The sequence below is a fragment of the Adiantum capillus-veneris genome, chromosome 16, assembly GCF_014529385.1.
Source record: "Adiantum capillus-veneris isolate H3 chromosome 16, ASM1452938v2, whole genome shotgun sequence".
Lineage (NCBI taxonomy): Eukaryota > Viridiplantae > Streptophyta > Polypodiopsida > Polypodiales > Pteridaceae > Adiantum > Adiantum capillus-veneris.
Window position 1 is genome coordinate 133,804,028 of NC_140946.1, and position 21,785 is coordinate 133,825,812.

General features: G+C 45.3%; 1 protein-coding gene across 1 annotated transcript in view; it reads right to left on the reverse strand.

The window, feature by feature from the left end:
- LOC147439902 (uncharacterized) overlaps nucleotides 1-21,241 on the reverse strand; it is a 42,478-nt gene extending 21,237 nt beyond the window's left edge. The window contains exon 1 of the mRNA XM_086485630.1: nucleotides 20,037-21,241. Within this exon, the coding sequence (XP_086341756.1) occupies nucleotides 20,037-21,190 (1,154 nt within the window). The 5' untranslated portion in view covers nucleotides 21,191-21,241. The remainder of the gene's footprint in view (nucleotides 1-20,036) is intronic.
- Between the last annotated feature and the right edge of the window lie 544 nt (nucleotides 21,242-21,785).

Consider the following 21,785-nt stretch of genomic DNA (forward strand, 5'->3'; position numbering starts at 1 on the left):
GCCACCTTCCTTAAACTCTCGGACTTTCTTGCTTTTATCTTCGAGAAAGTCATACTGGTTGGCTTTGTAAAAATTCTTCTTGTTCGCATAAAACTTTCCGTCATCGGAATCTGAGCTGTCTGTAGACGAGTCCTCAGTAGAACTGTCAGTCTCTGGGCGAGATATAGCCTTCTTTGCCTTTTTCTTGCCCGTTCCGAAGCTTTGTGTCTTGCTTCGCTTTTTGCTTTTTTCTGTCTTCTTCGCTCTAATCCGAGGAGCTAGAAGAACTGTCAGAAGAAGAAGAAGAAGAACTGGGTACTCCTTCAAATCGAACACGCTTCTTCCGTTTCTTTGCCTTGTCAAATGTCAACTGACGACCCAAATATCCCGGGAAGTCAATGCCTTTCTTCTACTTTTTGTCTTTCTTTTGCACGTCGAAAAGCTGAGCAATCCGTGCATCAACCACGTTCTCCAGTTCCTGCTCCGTATATTTTCTTGGAGGCAGAAGGTTTCTTGAGAGCGGGTTTCGGGAGTGGTGTTGTGGTTCTCTGTCACTCCATTTGTACCTCTTTCAAAGAGGTCTGGTTCATATATTTTGCCATCTTCGGGTCCTTGGCAAAATTGAGCATCAACTTTGTTGCATCGCCAATCAATTGACGACGCTCCATCTCTCTTTGCTCCGCCTGAGTAGGCCGAGGCGGGCCATACTCTCTGTCAGAATCTTCGTTGTGATCCCAGCCCGCATCTCCAGATGCAGAGGGAGTCGACTAATCATTGCCTGAAGCCATAGGTGCCGCGGAAAAAAAATTCGGGGATCGGATTTCCCGTAGAAGAGAAATCGGCCGTGCTCTAATACCACTGTAACAAACTTGGACACTCCAAGTCAAGAATCAACCGCGACAGCACCAAATAACCACTTCAAAACAATTCACAGATCACAATAGATTTGCACTGGCCCGGCGGAGTTCCGTGCCTAGAGATATTGGCCCCAAAGACTGGCGCCACTTTCGGTATTTCTTTTTGTATTAATCAATCATCAAAGTACAAGAGAGCGGTTAGGGTTTCACTCTCAGACTCTACGTCCAGATGCTCTGAGAAGTGAGGCCCTCACCACTAATTTAAAGGTTACAAGGGATGCCCAAAAGCAGAGCCCCAAAAGCTTTTAAAATCAAAAGCATCAGTTCTCTCTCTCTCTTAGAGAGTCTTTTCTCTTTTTTTTATAAAAAAAAGCAAAAGCAAAATTCGCGTCGCTCATCATTTTCCAAAAAAATAATAATAATAATAATAATAATCCGCCTCCGCGATTTCCGGAATTTAGGGTTTTTGGCAAAAATTAGGGTTTGCAGGAATTTTAGGGTTTCTGTTGTCCGCCACGTCATCACTTTGTGACAACAAGATGGTCACCACGTGCCAAAAGAAAAGAACAGACTGAACAACTTTAAGCACTTCAAATAACAACTGAACTGAGAGAGAGAGAGAGAGAGAGAGAGACAACATGCGACACGGAGTGGCGAAATTCCACCCCAGAGAGTATTGGCCCCAAACCTTGGCACCCCTTTCGGTATTTCTTTATATTGCATCAACACAATACAAGCCGGTACTCCAAACTCTGCACCTTCGCCAGGAAGCATGCCAAAGAATGAGCCCTAGCCTCATATTTAAAGGCCCTTGGACTGAAAAGCGATTACAGTGAAAAGCCTTTAAATCTCAAAAGCTTCTGGTCCAAAAAGCAATGCCAAAAGCTGCCATCGCAATTTACGAAAATCCATACAACCTGCCACGTCATCATGTCAACGCAATTTTTGAAAATTTGCCACGTCATCAGTTTTGTCGTATGTCCGGATCCTACTTTATTTTAATCCTTTATGTCACTTGGGGCCCCATCGGACGGGATCCCCATAAGTTAATAGGACTTCTTCTTCTTCTGCTACTTGTTCTTCTTAGGGTTTAGGCCCCTCGGCCGGCATATGTAAGTTGGCTCCATTCTTTAGGGTTTTGCCACGTCAGCAGTTTGTTACATCTCCCCTTCTTGAAAGAGAGTAATCGTCCGCGATTACAGCATATCTACAATACAACTCAAGTTGGCTCAAAAAAAAAAAAATCGAGGGTCATTCCGAGGGACATTCCGAGGGACAATCAGTTTGCTCTTTTTATTAAGGAGTTAGCTTCTCCTTTCTGCTCTTTTGATCAAGGAGTTAGCTTCTCCTTTCGGCTGTTTTGATCAAGGAGTTAGCTTCTCCTTTCTGCTCTTTTGATCAAGGAGTTAGCTTCTCCTTTCGTCCAGATCGGAACTCTTGATATTCTGGTGTAGTAAAATTAGCCATCACACCCATACCGTACTGATCTTCCACGGTGTCTTGATGCACTAAAAAATTACATACCCAAGTAATCTCATCCAATTAGGAATATTCAGTAATTGGCACATCACAATGCAACACAAATGCTCACATATGCATATTACAAGACATAGAAACATAAAGCCGTCGATGAACACTCCCCCCGCAAATAACCACCCAGGTCCGGGCCATGAGCTGTTCAACGACTCCCTCATCACTCCTCCCGCAAATAACCTAAAAAGGTCCGGGCCATGAGATATAGAGGCCTTTTACAACCAAACGCCCCCCAGACCGCAGCCTGCGTCGTTTGGAGGTGCTGAGAGTAACCACTGCTCAGACTTCTTAATACTCCCCCCGTAAATACCATGCAGGTCCGGGCCATGAGTAACAACAACAATACTCCCCCCGTAAATAACCACGAGGGTCCGTGCCATGAGTAAAAACAACACTTTTCAATCATTCAATACTCCCCCCGCAAATAATCACAAGGGTCCGGGCCATGAGTATGAACAAGCATTCTCAAACATCTTTTCTCACTATCCATCGGAGAGTAAAATCACCAATCATTGAAACCAGTATTAAAACCAGAGTCAAACAATTCAAATCGGCACTAAGACAGGTTCAAAACAGATACCATCCATTTCAAACAAAGCTTCAAACAATACTTCTCAAACAAAGTTCAAAAGTATCTAACTATAGAACAACTAGAGAGTTCATTCAGGGTTTTGTTCGGACAACCAAACTTTGAGGAGGACTGGCTTGCCCTTCTGCATCACGGTGATAGTTCGGTTCCGAACTTGGAGAGTCGCATCGTTCTTGTCATGCCAAGGCATGCCTAATAGAACGTCACAATTGCCCAACTTCATAATGTGGAAATCAGCTTTTCCATGATAATCTTGGATAGTCACTGGAAGAGCACCAATGAGTGGTACCACTTTCTGAGTTTGAGATGTGGCTGGCTCAGCTTCAATTTCTCCACCCTCTGCATCATAATCAAAGTCCATCTGCTTCAAGAATTGTGGATGGATGAAGTTCTCTGTAGCTCCTAGGTCAAAGAAAATTAGGGCTTTCAAACCGTTGACTTTGCCATATGCTCGACACAATTCATTTGTACTTTCAAGGCGTATGCCATAGATGTCAGGTACTAATCCAATGGCCGGTTTAGCTCGTTTGGCTGGAGATGGTCCTCGGTTTCTGTCGACCGTCGCCATGGGAGTCGGCTCCGCAGGTCTGTCAGTGCGTTGGGGACAACCAAAATAGTTATGTCTTGTTTGAAAGCATCCAAAGCATCGGCCTTCTTGTAGTAAGGTGTCTCGTTGTTGAGGTGTCAAACGAGGCCTTTGTGGTTGACTTTCATGAGACTCTCGAGAATTTGTTCGTTGTTGCCGAGAGTTGTGGTTAGTGGCCAGAGATTCTTCTGTGGTAAACTCTAGCTTTTCCTTCATCAGTTTGTAGCCAACCACGGTATGGTCCATAAGTTCTTTCATGGTAGAGACTTGCTTGGATAGACAATATTCTTGCAATGGTGATGGTAGTCCAATGGGTGCAGATTAGGGCTGAATCTCAAAAACGCTGATGTGCCCTGTTGCTTAGCAAAAACGCTAGCTAGAAGTCTCCAAAAATGTTGATGGCTGAATTGGGAAAAACGCTAGCAAGGCTGGATCTGATGGCGGTAATGGAAACATGCAATCGCTAGGGTGTTGATGGTTGATGGCGATGGCCTGCTGTGGAAGGAAGCGCCAAGGGATGGGAGAGGATGGCCTAGGGTTGAAAACGCTAGGGGTACTGAGAGGGGGGGTACTGCTGAGAAGTTGCCTGTTGAGCCGGAAGCTCCTGCTGCCTCTTCTGCCAGAAAGTGCTAACTTGGGTTTGCTTATATATTAACTTAGCAAAATTGCCCTACCTACTTTTGTTGGAAAGTCACTTAAAAATAATAAGTGAAAATACCAAAAATAGGGAAAATAGGCTAAATGCACTGGAAAATTCCCCTGACTGAATCTGTTGGATTTTGAAGGGAATACTGATGATCATGTTGTGTGCAACCGGAGAATATGCATCTATGCTAAGTGATTGGGCATGCACGGTCTACGAATAGACTCACAAAAGTGCCAGATCACCTCTAATCTAAACCAACTGGACTTGACGAAAACCCTGTTATGGTGTAGCTTGTCCACGGACACATAGGGTTGGATGTGTCACATGACATCCCCTCCTTTTTAAAGTGAGGTACTGGTACCGAACTATATGGCATCGAGGGAGATCGCCAACAGCATCTGGAATCCTGGAAGGGACTCTTCGCCGGCCCACTCTGATATGTAGGTCGTGCGGTACTTGAACTTCATAAAGGTCTGCAACGCTTACTTCTTTGGGCCGCGCCGAAAGCGACACAAAGTCTTCTATGGCTCCTTCGATGCTTCAACTTCGTCTAGATTCCTGCTTCTTCCATCTTCAAGAATCTCCATGGCTGAAAATTCCTAAAACCATCTCCAACACAAAACCATGAACATACCCATTCCATGTAAAGTGAAGGAAAAAGATCTTGTCTTCGTTAAAGACTGTGTATGCAATGTAGATGAACATAGAGACGGAGTGACAACCCGTTCATCAAACATATGCAAACAATGAGATCGAATCTTTTCTGTTTGATCGAAATCAATCAACTGTGGCAAATCACAATGGAAATGCCCATGCATGGTGCTGATACTATCATGTGCTTTTTCGGGTACTGTGTCATGCCAAGGAAGAGACATGGAATGCGACTTCCTTACATACAAACTTTGCAGCTTTTCATGAACAATCCGCATACATTCGTGCTCATTCATGAGAGAAACATGCTCAACATACAGTATGTCATGCCTAGAGAAAAGGGGTTACATAACGATGTTGACTAAAATACAGGAAACCGTCACGAATGAAACACTCGAACAATGCGTGCGTATCAATCATGCGAACACATAATACTTCTTGTGAGGGTTCTTTGGACCAAGGCTCGAGAGCCAAGATCGGTTCTTCTTGAATGAGAGAATCGTCCTGTGGGGGTTCTTTGGACCTCGACTCGAAAGCCAAGATCGGCTCTTCGTGATTGTTCGAATCTACAACGAGGTTAGCTTCGCTAGAAAAAGCATCCACTAACACATCATCCTTGTGAACAATCACATCATTTTCATGCAAGTCATCATGCTTGTCATTGTCATCCAAATCATCATGCAAATCATTATCCTTCAAATCATCATGCTTCTCATAATCATGCAAATCATGTGTGTCATGCTGTGGAGAAAAAGAGATTGAGAGAATCTCCTTATCCCGAATCCTTTCAACCTTGTCCTGCATATTAGCAATGAGAGATGGAGAAGGAGCAGTGTCCACTCCATGAAAGACGGTAGGAGAATCACTTTTGGCATTGAGAGTTAAAGTGTTAGCCTCAAAATCAATGAGAGCGTTAGTCTCACGAAACCATCGAATGCCCAAAATCATATCATATCCTGAGAGAGGAGAAACAACAAATCTTCTAGTGAAGGCAGTCTGTTGAATTGCAAACAACACATCAAGGCACTCCTCTGTGATGAGAGCGTCCATACCAGGAGGAAAGCCAGAGACCTCGATAGGAGATCTCGGACTAACTTCGAGGCGGGCTCTCTCAACAAGAGAGGAACTATTATTGTGAGTACTGCCAAAAAAATCTCGACGTTTTTGAAGTGAATAAAACGTGAGTAGAGTCTTAAGGATTTGCTCATCAATGGGAGGGTCCTGAGAAACTTTGGGCACAAACGTGTTATCATTCATTGCATTGACAGATGTAGTAGGTGTTGTGGGTTCTTTAGATTCATTCGATTCAAGCTTAGGACATGTTCTTTTTATGTGACCCTTAATGTGACAATGAAAACAACAACCTTCCTTAGAATAAGTGCTTTGTTCTTCCGAAGTGATGTATCCTCCTACAATTCCTTATGCTACTTTTTCATCTGGAGTAAGCTTAGGTTTAGCAATAGTGTTAGCCTTACCCTTAGATTCATTGGAAGAATTCTTTGATGAGAGACTATTGGAAGATTGGTTAGAAGAGTTATCATTCTTACCGTTCTGAGAAGTCTGCGAGGTACTTGTGGAAGTCTTGTTCTCCTTAGGCTTTCCCTTGTTGTGCTTCATCTCCTGTGCGAGAGCAATCGCTACCGCCTTGTTGAGATCGATTGGATCGAGTACCTCGACATCGTACTTGATATACTCGTCCAATCCAAAGAGAAAAGCCTCTTTGCGCTCATCATCCGATTTTCGTAATTGAGTGCCTAGCTGCAAAACACGATTAGAAAAATACATGACTGGCATACCATTTTGCTTGAGAGAGCGCCAATCGTCTTTCAATCGTGCGAGGTACTGAGGTGGCATAAACTGCGCCTTGAGCTTGTCTTGGAAATCAGCCTAATCGAAAGAAAGGGGCGTGAATCCGTCGGCTGCCTCTAGGTGCGCGGCTAGCTGTGCCTCTTGCCATGCGTGGTACCAATTGATGGCATCACCGGCAAGGTACATAGCTGCCGTCAAAACTTTGCTATTTCCTGTCTTCTTAGTTGTCGCAAAATAAGCATTAAATTGATGCAACCAAGAATGAATAACTGTAGCGTCCATCTTACCGTCATATTTACTGAAAGTCAACTTCTCTGTGACTAGATGGTTGGAATCCGCATCGTGGCTTGCGCCACTTGGTGAACTCCCACGATCTTTGGGTGGTTCGGTCTTCGAGACTAGCACATGGGAAATAAATTCTTGAGTGCGTAGCTCCCTTTAAGCTTCACGCTCAGCGTCCCTTTTTGCTTTTCGTTCATTTCGTTCATCGCGCTCGCGTTCAAAAGCAAGGCGATTGGCTTCTTGTTGTGCCAGCGTAACTCGATTCGCTTCTAAAGTAAGGCGAGTCGCTTCTTGTTGTTGTTGTCACAAAGTGATGACGTGGCGGACAGCAGAAACCCTAATTTTTGCCACAAACCCTAATTTCCGAAAATCGCGGAGGCTTTTTTTTTTTCTTTTCTTTTTAATTTAATGATGAGCGACGCGAATCTTGCTTTTTACTCTACGCAAGAGAAAGGAAGAGAATGCTAATAAAAAAAAGAGAAGAGCTTGAGAGAGAAGAGCTTTTGAGCTCTTATGCTTTTAACTGGAAAGCTTTTGGGTCTCTGCTTTTGGGCATCCCTTGTAACCTTTAAATAAGTGGTGAGGGTCTCACTTCTCAGAGCATCTGGACGCAGAGTCTGAGAGTGAAACCCTAGCCACTCTCTTGTACTTTGATCTGATTAATATAAAAAGAAATACCGAAAGGGGCGCCAGTCTTTGGGGCCAATATCTCTAGGCACGGAACTCCGCCGGGCCAGTTGTTTTGAAGTGGTTATTTGGTGTTGTCGCGATTGATTCTTGACTTGGAGTGTCCAAGTCTGTTAGAGTGGTATCAGAGAACGGCCGATTTCTCTTCTACGGGAAATCCGATCCCCGAAAATTTTTTCCCGCAGCACCTATGGCTTCAGGCAATGATCAGTCGACTCCCTCTACATCTGAAGATGCGGGCAGGGATCACAACGAAGATTCCGGCACGGAGTATGGCCCGCCCAGGCCTACTCCAGCGGAGCAGCAAGAGATGGAGCGTCGAAAATTGATTGATGATGCAACAAAGATGATGCTCAATTTTGCCAAGGACCCGAAGATGGCAAAATATATGAACCAGACCTCTTTGGAAGAGGTACAGATGGAGTGGCAAAGAACCACAACACCACTCCCGAAACCCGCTCTCAAGAAACCTTCTGCCTCCAAGAAATATACGGAGAAGGAACTGGAGAACGTGGTTGATGCACGGATTGCTCAGCTTTTCGACGTGCAAAAGAAAGGCAAAAAGCACGGCAAAAAGCAGAAGAAAGGCACTAACTTCCCAGGATATTTGGGTCGTCGGTCGACATTTGACAAGGCAAAGAAATTGAAGAAGCGCGTCAAGTTTGAAGACCTACCCAGTTCTTCTTCTTCTTCTTCTGACAGTTCTTCTAGCTCTTCAGACTCGAGCGAAGAAGACAGGAAAAGCAAAACGCGAAGCAAGAAACAACGCTTCGGAAAGGGCAAGAAAAAGGCAAGGAAGTAAGTCTCACCCAATGAGTGACACTTCTACAGAGGACTCGTCTACGGACAGTTCAGACTCTGACAACTGAAACTTTTATGCGAACAAGAAGAATTTTTACAAAGCCAACCAGTATGACTTTCTCGAAGATAAAAGCAAGAAAGTCCGAGAGTTTAAGGAAGGTGGCCACTCGATCAAGTTTGATACTTTTTCAGGATACTCACATGCTTCGAAGGCTTTGTCTTTTATTCAGCAGTTTGACATCGCTTTCGCGGGAGGACGCTATTCAGAGCACTCCAAGATTCGGAGAGCTGCCTCTTACGTTAAGAGGAATGCTCGTACTTGGTGGTCCACGCTTCTTTTAAACAAGACTGGGCCAGTTAAATGGCTGAAATTTAAGAAGCTTTTTATTTCTTCTTGGTTGATGCAAGAATATGAATGAGATATACAAGCTGCTTGGAACCATCTTCGGATGACCAAGAAAGATACAATCAATGCTTACTGTGAAAGATTCTGGAGCTCTTTTCTACCCGCCTCTTCATTCAAGAAGATCTCGTTCAGAGAACAGATTGAGCGGTTTACCTTGGGTCTACCTACAGAGATCCGAGATCACTGCTTGGAATAGAAGTCAGCTTCTATTTAGGAGATGATGAGTCATGCGAAGCGGGGCTTTGCCATTCACTATGGCAGTTTGACCTACCCCACATATAAGGCCATGACACAACGAGCCGAACAGACTTCTGGGAATGAGAGTAGAAAAAGAAAGAGCAACCCAGAGAAAAAGGATGCACGACCCAAGCTTACTCCTGAGGAGAGAGCTCGCTTCATTAGAGAGGGGAAGTGCTTTGGATGCGGGGAACATGGACATATCTCCGCAAAGTGCCCTAAAAAGGCACAGAAAGAACAGAATGATAAAGACGACGACAGGCCTGAGAGTTCGAGAGCACCTGAGGAATGTGGCAGAAAAGGCAGATAGAAAAGCAGAACTGGTACCACATGGCGTGGGACCTACACCGAATCTAATGAATGAAAGTACAAACTTTGCCGCTTTTGGGGCAAAGTGAAGGATCAGGAAGCTCCTTTGAAGGAGCCAAGGCCAACTTCTTTTCACTTGGAATTGGCGGCTCGATTTGGAATTACGCCCGACAGACTGACGCCACAGGCGGAGGTAGTTCGACTGGCACCCGGATGGGATGTTGCCATTACACCGAGCATTGGCAAACTTCGTTTGCAATGACAGGGGTGTTCAGGGCACGCGAGTGACGTTCTACTCAGGATCCCTTGGTACCACAAGAACTACACCGTGGTTGACTACCGGGCCGAGAAAGCGACTTTGATAAATGAAGGGCTTAGAGATTGTACTTGATGAACTTCAGTTTCTTACTCATTCTTTTGGGAGAGAACTGAACGATGGATAAAGGTTGAATATGTTTTGACCTGATCAAAAGAAAGCCAAGATTTTTCTCCACACTCATGCCGATTGCTTTTCAGAGGGCCTGAAGATCAAACCATTGATCTGATACCTGGAAGCACGCCACCGAATCGGCCACCTTACCGTGTGAGCCAAGTACAGAATGAAAAGATTATGAACCCAGTGAAAGACCTCTTGGAAAAGGGTCTTGTCCAGCCTAGTACTTCACCGTATTGCTCTCCAATGTTGTTGGTTTTGAAGAAAGACAGATCTTGGAGAATGTGCATCGATTATAGCACTCTCAACGAAATCACCATCAAGAACACATTTCCGATTCCTAGGATCGATGATATACTCGACAGGTTACAGGGATCCTCGTGCTTTAGCAAGATTGACTTGAAGAGTGGATATCATCAGATCAAGATAGCGCCAGGAGATGTCTACAAGACAGCTTTTCGAACGACTTTTGGGTTATTTGAGTTTTTGGTGATGCCTTTTGGCTTAACCAATGCTCCTGCGACATTTAACCGGATGATGGACAGGATTTTTCGAGAGTACAAGCTATTTGTTGGCACTTTCTTTGACGACATCATTGTTTTCTCCAAGAATGAGGCAGAACATAGAGATCATTTGCTTCAAGTCTTTCAGGCATTACGAGATCACACGTTAGTTGATTAATGCAAAGAAAAGTGAATTTTTCCTACCAGAGATACACTTTTTGGGACACATTGTGTAAGCAGCAAGAGTGCAAATGGACCCGGCCAAGATAGAGACTATCCGTGATTGGCCCGATTTGAGGAATGTCCATGAAGTTAGAAGCTTCTTGGGACTGTGTTCGTACTACAGGCGGTTCATACGAAAGTTTGCAGAGGTTGCTTCCCCTTTGCATACCTTGACACAGAAAGGAGTAACTTTTTCGTGGGGACCCACAGAGGTGACTGCCTTTCGGACATTGAAAGAGAAATTGACTATGGGACCTATTTTGACTTTGCCGGACTTGCAGAAGTCATTTGAAGTATATTGTGATGCTTGTGGTCGTAGTCTGGGTACGGTCTTGATGCAAGAAGGCCATGTCATAGCTTACGAGAGCCGTTTGTTCTCTAGGCTGGAGATGACAGCACAGATTTATGAGAAAGAGCTTTTGGCGGTTATCCATGCTCTTACTCAGTGGCGGCATTACCTACTCGGAGCGGATTTTACTGTCTTTACAGACCATCAGAGTTTGCGCTACTTCTTGTCACAGAAGCAGCTTTCGAAAAAGCAGATGCGGTGGGCGAACATCTTGTCACAGTTCCACTTCCAAATTGTCCATGTGCAGGGACAGAAGAATGTGGTGGCAAATGCTTTGTCTCGGAAACCATTGGTTCTGGCTATTTCCGCGATACATCATAGGAGCTTCGAGGATATGGTCGATCAGTACGCCACAGATACAGATTTTGCAGACATTTTCACACGGATACGGGATGGGGAGACAGTAGCTGGATACTCCCTTCGGGAAGGCTACTTGATGAAAAAGACTATGTTGTGCGTTACACAGCCATTGAGGGAAAAGGTTATGACTGAATGCCACTGTCCACCTTTTACGGGTCACCGCGGCATTGCTACCACCATGAAAGGGGTAGAGAGATACTTCTTTTGGCCGTGACTCAAAAAGGACGTGAGAGAGTTGTGCGCAGTATGCCAGAAGGTCAAGTTTGACAGGCATAAGGCACAGGGATTGTTACACCCTTTACCCATACCCACCCGCCCCTGGGAAAGTATTGAAATGGATTTCATTTTTGATCTCCTGATTACACAGAATGATCACGATGATTTTCCAATTACATGGCACGTCTAAGACGATTGTCTCCGACAGAGACCCCAGATTTATGAGTTTGTTTTGGAAGGCAATTTGGGAGAACATTAGCACGCGGTTGCAGTTCTCGTCATCGTTCCATTTGCAGACTGACGGGCAATCTGAGATTGCCAATTCAGTGGTTTTAGATTTATTGAAGTCTTGTATCTCGGATCAGAAGACTCAATGGGAAAAGAACTTACCTTTGGTGAAATTTGCCTACAATAACACGATACACTCTTCGACGGGGAAGACGCCATGTGAGATTGTTGAAAGTGCTGCGAAAGTTCCATCCTTCCTGAGCACGAAAGATTAGATATTGGAAGCGGATGAATATTCGTGAGATTTGGATACGGCTTTTGCCAAGGTTCGCGAGACTTTGCAGGAGTCTCAAGAATGACGGAAAAAAGCAGCGGATCGCCATCGTCGCGACTTGAAATTGAAGGAGGATGATTGGGTGCTCTTACGTTTTGAGAAGGCACGCCTACGAAAGAAAAAGAAAAAGGAGAGGCTTTTTCCAAAGCTTAGTATGCGATACTACGGACCTTTCCAGATCACTGACAAGATAAATGATGTCTCCTTCCGATTGAAACTGCCAGATACTTGGAGGATTCACAATGCATTGCATGTGAATCTCTTGAAACCTGTTAAGGGTGATGTGTCTGATGATGGGGAGCCTGATGAGCAACCCGAAGTGGAAGAAAACGAGGAGATCCTTGTTCTTGAACAGATTTTGGCACATAACGATACGAAGAAAGGTAAAGTCCGAAGGCAGTTCTTGGTTAAGTTCAAGAACTTTCCTGCATTTGATGCGAAGTGGATGGAGGAGGAGGACCTAGCAGATACTCCTCGGATTGTGAAACTTTACCTCAATGTTTTGGTTTAGCATAGTCTATTCCAAACGAAACCCAGAATTCACCTTAGCCGGAGATCTGGTGCAGTGGGATGCACAAGAGGGGAGTCACTCCGCTCCTTTGTCAACAGATGTCTTGATTTTGATACTAAAGTCACTGATGTCTCTTTGAGCTTCAGAGAGCTGACAGTATTCTGTTGGATGACTTTATGAAATGGAATTCCTGATAATGATACTGATTTGTTCTTGACTTCTTGTGAGAGCAGGAACTGACAGACGAAATGACTGCAGCATTTTGGTCTGATTGATCTCGAATAGACATGGTTGCAATAGCGGTTAGTCAATCGGACATCGATGAGGTCCCGATTCGACCTAGATGTGATTGCTAGCTACATTGCCGATAAATCATGGTCTAAGATCCGAATGAATGTTGAATGTCATGTGATGTCCTGTGATGTCCGGTGATGTCGTGTGATGTGACTGTCGATTTGGTACATGTGCTAGATGTGTGTCCCTAGTACGTAGGTACTAACAGTCAGTGTCTGCTAAGACGGTTTATGGCTTTTGTCGATTTTGCAGGCATAATCGCGGTCGATTACAATGCTTTCAAGAGGGGGGTATGTCACACAGTGATGACGTGGCGGACAACAAAAACCCTAATTTCTGCCACAAACCCTAAAAAACCAACAAACCCTAATTTCTGCCACAAACCCTAATTTTCGAAAATCGCAGAGGCTTTTTTTTTTTTTAAATTAATGATGAGCGACGCGAATCTTGCTTTTTACTCTACGCAAGAGAAAGGAAGAGAATGCTTTTTTTTTAATAAAAAAAAGAGAAGAGCTTGAGAGAGAAGAGCTTTTGAGCTCTTATGCTTTTAATTGGAAAGCTTTTGGAGCTCTGCTTTTGGGCATCCCTTGTAACCTTTAAATAAGTGGTGAGGGTCAAACTTCTCAGAGCATCTGGACGTAGAGTCTGAGAGTGAAACCCTAGCCACTCTCTTGTACTTTGATCTGATTAATATAAAAAGAAATACCAAAAGGGCCGCCAGTCTTTGGGGCCAATATCTCTAGGCACGGAACTCCGTTGGGCCAGTGCAAATCTATTGTGATCTGTGAATTGTTTTTAAGTGGTTATTTGGTGCTGTAGCGATTGATTCTTGACTTGGAGTGTCCAAGTCTGTTACAGTTGTAGTACATTTCTTTCATTTCGTTCCATCGTAATGCGAGTCGTTTCTTGTTGTGCCAGCATCATGTCCATCATTGACTTGACCATCATCTCCATAGGAGTTAGAACAACTCGTGGTGTAGATGGTGAAGAGGGAGGGTTGGAAAAATCTCCAGGTGGGGAGAATCCTTCGTCGCCTCTCTCATGCTCATCACCTCTATGCGAAGTATCCATTCCGCTTCGGGTGACGACCATGCACTAGGATCTTTGGTTCTTAAGTTCACGAGGAACTTGGTGCTTGAGGGTCTTGGTTCTTGGGTTCTTGGGTTCTTGAGGTGTTCTTTCGCTTGCAAATCGCGTTGGAGAAGGATCTTCTCTTCACCCGAGTTCTACTCTTTTCCGCGGGCGCACCCCTTGGCGGCCTTGCGCTCACACCAAGGTTGCTTTTTCCCACCTCACGTCAATTGGCCGGCCGCTAAGTGCACGGTCCGCTCTCAATGAGTGAAAAGAGACACAAGGGGAGGCTGGACAAGCCCTTCTTTCTTGGGATTCCTGTCACTCTTCAACAAAACACGATTAGGAATCGACACGCCCAAGCAAACTTGGGTTTCTACGACCTCAACAAGCAAAAAAATTTCTTGTGGTTCTTTCCTTGAGTAATGCAGAACACTTCCAAAGCTCTGATACCAATGTAAGGTGCAACGGAATGAATGTTGTATTTTCTCAAGATTAGTGATCTTTATTTCTCAAGGTTCCTTTTAGTTCTTAGGGAAGGAGAGAGCCTTCCGTCTTATGGCAAGTGCTATGATCACGAACAAAGTGAGTGGATATTGTGCGTGCAAGTGAATAGGACTGAGACAAGGAGAGAGAAGAGATACGACACCCGAGAGGTTGTAAAACCCGCCTCCGAAGACGAGAGTGGTCTACTTTGATTGCACAAAGGTGTACAATGCGAATGCAATGGACTGATGCAACTTGGACTATGCCGATGACGACGACGGTGGTGACGACGACGACTTGATGGCTGAAATCTGAGATCTTCTAATCGCTGAATTTCGGGACTGTTTCGGTGGCTGAAAATGACTGTTTTGGCTGGTTTTCTTGGCTAAAGATGGGGGAACTTCTACAACCAACTTGGGCTGATCTGCTATTGTGTCATAGGCTGAAAACCGTGAGTATCTGCTGCAGATTAGGGCTGAATCTCAAAAACGGTGATGTGCCCTGTTGCTTAGCAAAAACACTAGCTAGAAGTCTCAAAAAACGCTGATGGCTGAATTGGGAAAAACGCTAGTAAGGCTGGATCTGATGGCGGTAATGGAAACCTGCAGTCGCTAGGGTGTTGATGGTTGATGGCGATGGCTTGCTGTGGAAGGAAGCGCCAAGGGATGGTAGAGGATGGCCTAGGGTTGAAAACGCTAGGGGTGCTGAGAGGGAGGGTACTGCTGAGAAGTTGCCTGTTGAGCGGGAAGCTCATGCTGCCTCATCTGCAGAAAGTGCTAACTTGGGTTTGCTTATATATTAACTTAGCAAAATTGCCCTACCTACTTTTGTTGGAAGTCACTTAAAAATAATAAGTGAAAATACCAAAAATAGGGAAAATAGGCTAAATGCACTGGAAAATTCCCCTGACTAAATTTGTTGGATTCTGAAGGGAATACTGATGATCATGCTGTGTGCAACCGGAGGATATGAATCTATGCTAAGTGACTGGGCATGCACGGTCTACGAATAGACTCACAAAAGTGTCAGATCACCTCTAATCTAAACCGACTGGACTTAACGGAAACCCTGTTATGGTGTAGCTTGTCCACGGACACATAGGGTTGGATGTGTCACGTGACATTCGTACAACCTACCACGTCATCAGCCAGTGCAAAACACGAAAATCCGTACAGCCTGCCACGTCGTCATGCCAGCGCAATTTTCGAAAATCTGCTGCGTCATCAGTTTTGGCGTGTGTCCGGATCTTGCTTTATTTTAATCCTTTATGTCACTTGGGGCCCCATCGAACGGGGTCCCCATAAGTTGGTAGGACTTCTTCTTTTGTTACTTGTTCTTCTTAGGGTTTCGGCCCCCTCGGCCGGCATCTGTGAGTTGGCTCCATTCTTTAGGCTTTGACACATCAGCAATTTATGTCATTTTAATCCTTTATGTCACTTGGGGCCCCATCGAACGGGGTCCCCATAAGTTGGTAGGACTTCTTCTGTAACTTGATCTTTAGGCCCCCCTTTGCCGGCATCTGTAAGTTGGCTCCATTCTTTAGGCTTTGACACGTCAGCAGTTTATTACATCTGCCCTTCTTGAAAGAGAGTAATCGTCCGCGATTACAGCATATCTGCAAAACAACTCAAGTTAGCTGAAAAATTTCTGAGGGACAATCAGTTTGCTCTTTTGATCAAGGAGTTAGCTTCTCCTTTCTTCCCGATCGGAACTCTTGATATTCCGGCGTAGTAAAAGTAGCCATCACACTGAGACCGTACTCATCTTCCACGGGTGTCCTGATGCACTAAAATTACATACCCAGGCAATCTCATCCAATTAGGAATTTTCAGTAGTTGGCACATCACAATGCAACACAAATGCTTACATATTCATGTTACAAGACATAGAAACATAAAGCCGCCGATGAACACTCCCCCCGCCAATTACCATCAAGGTCCGGGCCATGAGCTGTTCAACGACTCCCTCATCACTCCTCCCGCAAATAACCTAAAAAGGTCCGGCCATGAGATATAGAGGCCTTTTACAACCAAACGCCCCCCAGACCGCAACCTGCGTCGTTTGGAGGTGCTGAGAGTAACCACTACTCAGACTTCTTAATACTCCTCCCGCATAACCATCCAGGTCCGGGCCATGAGTAACAACAACAATACTACCCCTGTAAATAACCACAAGGGTCCGGGCCATGAGTAAAAAAATAGCACTTTTCAATCATTCAATACTCCCCCCGCAAATAACCACAAGGTTCCAGGCCATGAGTAAAAACAACACTTTTCAATCATTCAATACTCCCCCCCGCAAATAACCACAAGGATCCGGGCCATGAGTACGAACAAGCATTCTCAAACATCATTTCTCACTACTCCACCCGGAGTAAAATCACCAATCAATGAAACCAGTATTAAACCAGAGTCAAACAATTCAAATCGGCACCAAAACAAGTTCAAAACAGATACCATCTATTTCAAACAAGATCACCAAACAAGTTCTCAAACAGAAGTCAAACTCAAAAAGCAATCTCGACATCAGTCAAGCTCGAAAAGTCGACTGACTTTCCATCCTGAAACCTGCATCAAAAATTAGGGTTAGGTTCCTTCCATAAGGTCGTAGCCGAGCACAGCACGGTCCATCAGCTCTTGGACAGACAATGTTTCTTTGGCGGCGATGGTAGTCCCAAGATAGCAATCGCACTGGACCTCCAAGGTCATCTGATCGTGAAGAGACATCTACTGGGAGATGTCGAGAAACTTCAAGTTATAATCTGCTAGGGTTTCCATGGCAAGCATTTCAAGATACCCCACTCTGCCAGAAGTTGCACTCTGAAGGAAGATGTCAGAAACCATATAACTTCAGGCAAAAATTTTCTTGAAAGCTTGCCAAGTACTTGGAGTATGCTGCTTGGTAGCTATCAACATCTACATGATAATGACACTGCCTCTGAGAAAAACAGTGACTCGAAACAAATCTTGGATCCTTCTTTTGCAAGTGATCTTAATGGCTTATGCCCTGTAAGACAGGAGCGGTGAAGACGGGAGCCCGCCCGATGCGCGATGAAGTAAACGTGGGAGTGGCTAATAAGTATGGGGTCAAAGGCCGAATAAAGCTCCAATAGCTCTGTCTGCTCTTTTGTAGGACCAGTATGCTTTCAGAAAAGCACACACCTAATGCTCTGATACCACTGTCACAAGACGAGCACCATGTGCCAATAGAAAAGAACAGACTGAACAGACTTTTAGCAATTCAATAACAACTGAATTGAAAGAGAGAGAGAGAGAGAGAGAGAGAGATGACACGCGACACGGAGTGGCGAAATTCCACCCCAGAGAGTATTGGCCCCAAACCTTGGCGCCCCTTTCGGTATTTCTTTATATTGCATCAACACAATACAAGCCGGTACTCGAGACTCTGCACCTTCTCCAGGAAGCCTTTTAAAGGCCCTTGGCCTGAAAAGCAGTTACAGTAAAAAGCCTTTAAAACTCAAAAGCTTCTGGTCCAAAAAGCAATGCCAAAAGCTGTCAGTGTAATTTACGGAAATCCGTACAGCCTGCCACGTCATCAGGCAACGCAAAACGCGGAAATCCATACAGCCTGCCACACGAGATATGGCCATGCTCATGGCATATGGGATTCCGACATTCCCAGAGAAGACACCAGCATCTTGGGTGGACAAACACTTACCACTTGACCTCGATACGTCAGATCACTTGCTTACACAGGAGCATCTACATGGACTTAGGGAGAGGATCATGGATCTCTTCTTGTACAGGTGCATTACTTGGATCTACAGCTTGGAGTGGTCCTTCAGTGTTTTGGACTCTCTTGGAGGGTTTACCCACGAGATGTGGGAGATCGGGTATCTTCATGCGACTACTTCCGGAGTCACCTAGAGCTTGGCTTGGACGGTAGTGCAATTGCTCCTTCACACTCTTGATCCTTTGGATTTTTACCTTGCTCATACTCATCCTTGGTAACCTCATAGCAAACTCCTCCCCCGACCTGGACAGTAAACCACTCCCAGCTCATTCATCTTGAGAGCCACACCGACCCGACCATGTCTAGTGGCATTGTTGGCGGGATTATGCTTTGATTTACATCGGAGGACTGGAGGCAGGAGTTACAAGCAAGTCGGCGCAGACATCTTGGTCTGGCCACTGATTCCCAGATTTTCCTTAGCACAGACGTCTCAGTCTGGCTTCCCTACTTCTACAGCATGATTACGGTGCAGACAACTTGGTCTGACCACACCTCTTCTCAGACGCCCTTCACAGTGCAGACTGTTGAGTCTGTTTTTCCCTCATCTTGGATTGCCCTACCTACTGACAGGACACCATCCGGTGGTGTCCGTGCGGTCTCTAAGTGACTGTTGCAACTTACGGTAGCTTCTACAATGCAGACTGCTTGATCTCGCTTACCTTGATTCGGAGGACGTTTACAGCGTAGATTGCTACATCTGGCCTTCCTGGAGTTTTTCACCGCTTAGCCACCTAGCCACACTGGGTTGCAGGTTCATGCATGACAAGCTTCCGGTCATGCCCATGACGGTTCCTAGGCTTCTCCATTTTCTCCAGACAGTTTGACTACAGACACCACAGATCCTATCGGGCAGGACACTTGCAAATCTATTGGCACTTCTTTCATGACAAGGAGTTGTTTTCACACTCAGTTCGGGACCTTCCTGCAACATCATCACCCTGTATCGGCGGAGTACAGCAGTTTACTACACTGCTCGTGACTGCACTTTACCACGGAGATTTCTTGGCGGTCGTGACACCCCAGACTGCTGCTACACTCGCGGATTTCGTCGGAGTATTGTCCTTCAGTGGACACTGTAGCAGACATCTTCATCATTTGCCTCACATCTTCGGCTTCACACGGTTTGTTCAAGATCAGGTGCTGAGAGGGGGTGTTAGACTTACACCACTCTGCTGCTTCACAGGTCTAGGGCATACTTGTACGGCTAGTATGTCTCCAGGCTGGCCACCCATAGTCTAGGTTGTACCTGGTCCGGCAGCCCGAGTTTGGGGCCGGCCGCCCACTTTTGTCCAGGCGCCCACATATATTTCCATATATCATTTTTCTATTGGGTCGTGGGCATTTTTATCGGGCCTTGCCCTACCTCCCCTTGGGCACCTATTATGGGGCCAGGGGGGTACCCACTTCCACACACATCTGATTGTATTGGGTCTTCTGCTCATGGTAGTCATGGGGGGCTGATCGCCCCCTCTTCAACATCTCTGGCGTCTGTCTCTCTCTTCTTACCTAAGTGACCTCTCTTCTCCATAATTGCATTGTATATGCACATGGCATTGCAGGTGTTCTCTAGTATCAAAGGGTCCTATCGGAGTCAAGCTAGATTGGAGGGAGAGTGTGGCTCTTCGAACAAGGACTATCACGTGCAAAAACAACAGGGTTCTTGCGTGACAAGAAGGAACATGAAAGAGCAACACTCTCAACAACATCAGAATTCGGCTGTCCTTGCAAGAACAAAACCCTCCAAATCCAGCCATGTCAAATAACCTTGCTACAAATAGTAAACCTGGTTCTAGCACCTTTTGTGAAAAAAATAGGAGCAAGCTAGCTTACAAGCAATACATAAAGATAAAAAATAGAACTTTAAATGAATAATGACGAAACCAGTGCACAGGAGCTGCCCATACCAGAGGTAAATGTAGCGGTGCCAATAACGTTTCTCTTGTGCAGGTGGTATGTTGGCAATAGCTCGCTCGTAAACCTCCCGAATTCGCTCCTTGTTACCAGCAGTCTCTTCTAGCTTTGAGTAGTCAAACCACACATCATAATTGTGCCCGTTTTTCTTCACCTCCTCCTCATATTGGAATCTCTTTCTGCCCAGCACCACATCCTCAATTCCTTCTGTATCCCCATACTGTTTCTCAAAAATAACAAACTTCCTGTATAAATCCTCAGCTTGTCCTTTAGGAATATGGTCCAATGCATACTTGTAAATGCAACGTGCCCTTTCAGTTTCTTTGCACCTTTCCTCAAACTGGGCAAAAGCAACAAAGAGTTCTTCTGTCTGCCCATCCTCTCCAAGCTGTTCGATGGCCCTCTCATAGCAGGCCCGACCCTTTACAATATCACCATTCTTCACCTCAAACTTTGCATACCTCACCCAAGCTTTGACAGTGGGTAAGCATTCGACGTACCTCTCATATATCCTCCTAGCCCTTTCCACCTCATTGTATCGCAGCTCAAACTTAATGTAGGCGGCCCACCCATGATGATCAGGTTCCCACTTCATCCACCGTTCAAAAATCTGGCGCGCACCAGCATGATTTCCAAGCATCTCCTCCATATGTATGTATTTGTACCATAGCTGATCCACACGAGGTAAAAGTGTCACTGCACGATCCCACACATTTCGTGCATGGTTGATAAAGCGATGCTTCATCTCCATCTCTGCATACTTGAGCCACAGAGCCGTGTTCCGGTGCTCGACATCGATAGCACGTTCCCATATGGATCGTGCCCTTGCAAAATCCTTTTGAGACTCTTCCCATTGTGCATATTTCACCCAAACACCAATATTCCATCGAACCCGACGAATTTGGTCTTCGAATTCCTTTCTGCGACGAAGTCGATACTCTCTAAGCTCTTCTGAGTCAGTGATTTTCTGCTTGGGTGGCCGGATTTCAGCCTCTTGCCTCTCGCGCGCTTCTCTAAGAATCTGTTCCGCAGTTATCTGAATTTGTGCTGGCGTTTTGTTTTTCACTCGAGTTGGACGCGGAAGCTTTACCTCCGTTTCTTTGCGAGTTAGAAACCCTAAAGAAGGGTCTGCCTCCTTGAAAGCCATGGCACCTCGCTGCGACGAACAGAGATTGATTTCTCCAAATTTAAACGATAGCCTATAATAGGCTTAAACATAGGATGCGAGTTACCATATGGACAACAATTTCGAGCGTTTCACAGGTGTGTAGAAATTTCTTACCAATATTAATTTTATAATATTGATGTGTGCATGACGTGCGGACGCCAACGTGGATGTCCAATCAGCACCAACAATGACGCCCCTTCGTATCTGCTATAGGCTTCACCAGACACAACTCCGCATCTTTGTGGAGGTGATCAAAGTGCCACCAGCGAGCGCTCCAGGGAGCAACCTGTAGCCGACACCACGCCATGGCCAGACGGCTTCACCACACCCGTTTCTCTCACACCTACACCCCTCTAATTTTGCCCATCTCGACCTCCTGGTCAATTTAATAAATAAGAATCACACCTCTGCTTAACTCTCTACTCTGTCTCTCCCTGATCACGTTAGTAGTGTAAAGCCCTTTGAGGTATTTCACATGAGAGAGTTATTGGTGGAGATGGCGGGCTATAGACCGTTCCAAATGGTGGATCCGAAATGGAAGATACACAACAAGGCAAGTCCAGAACAAAACAAA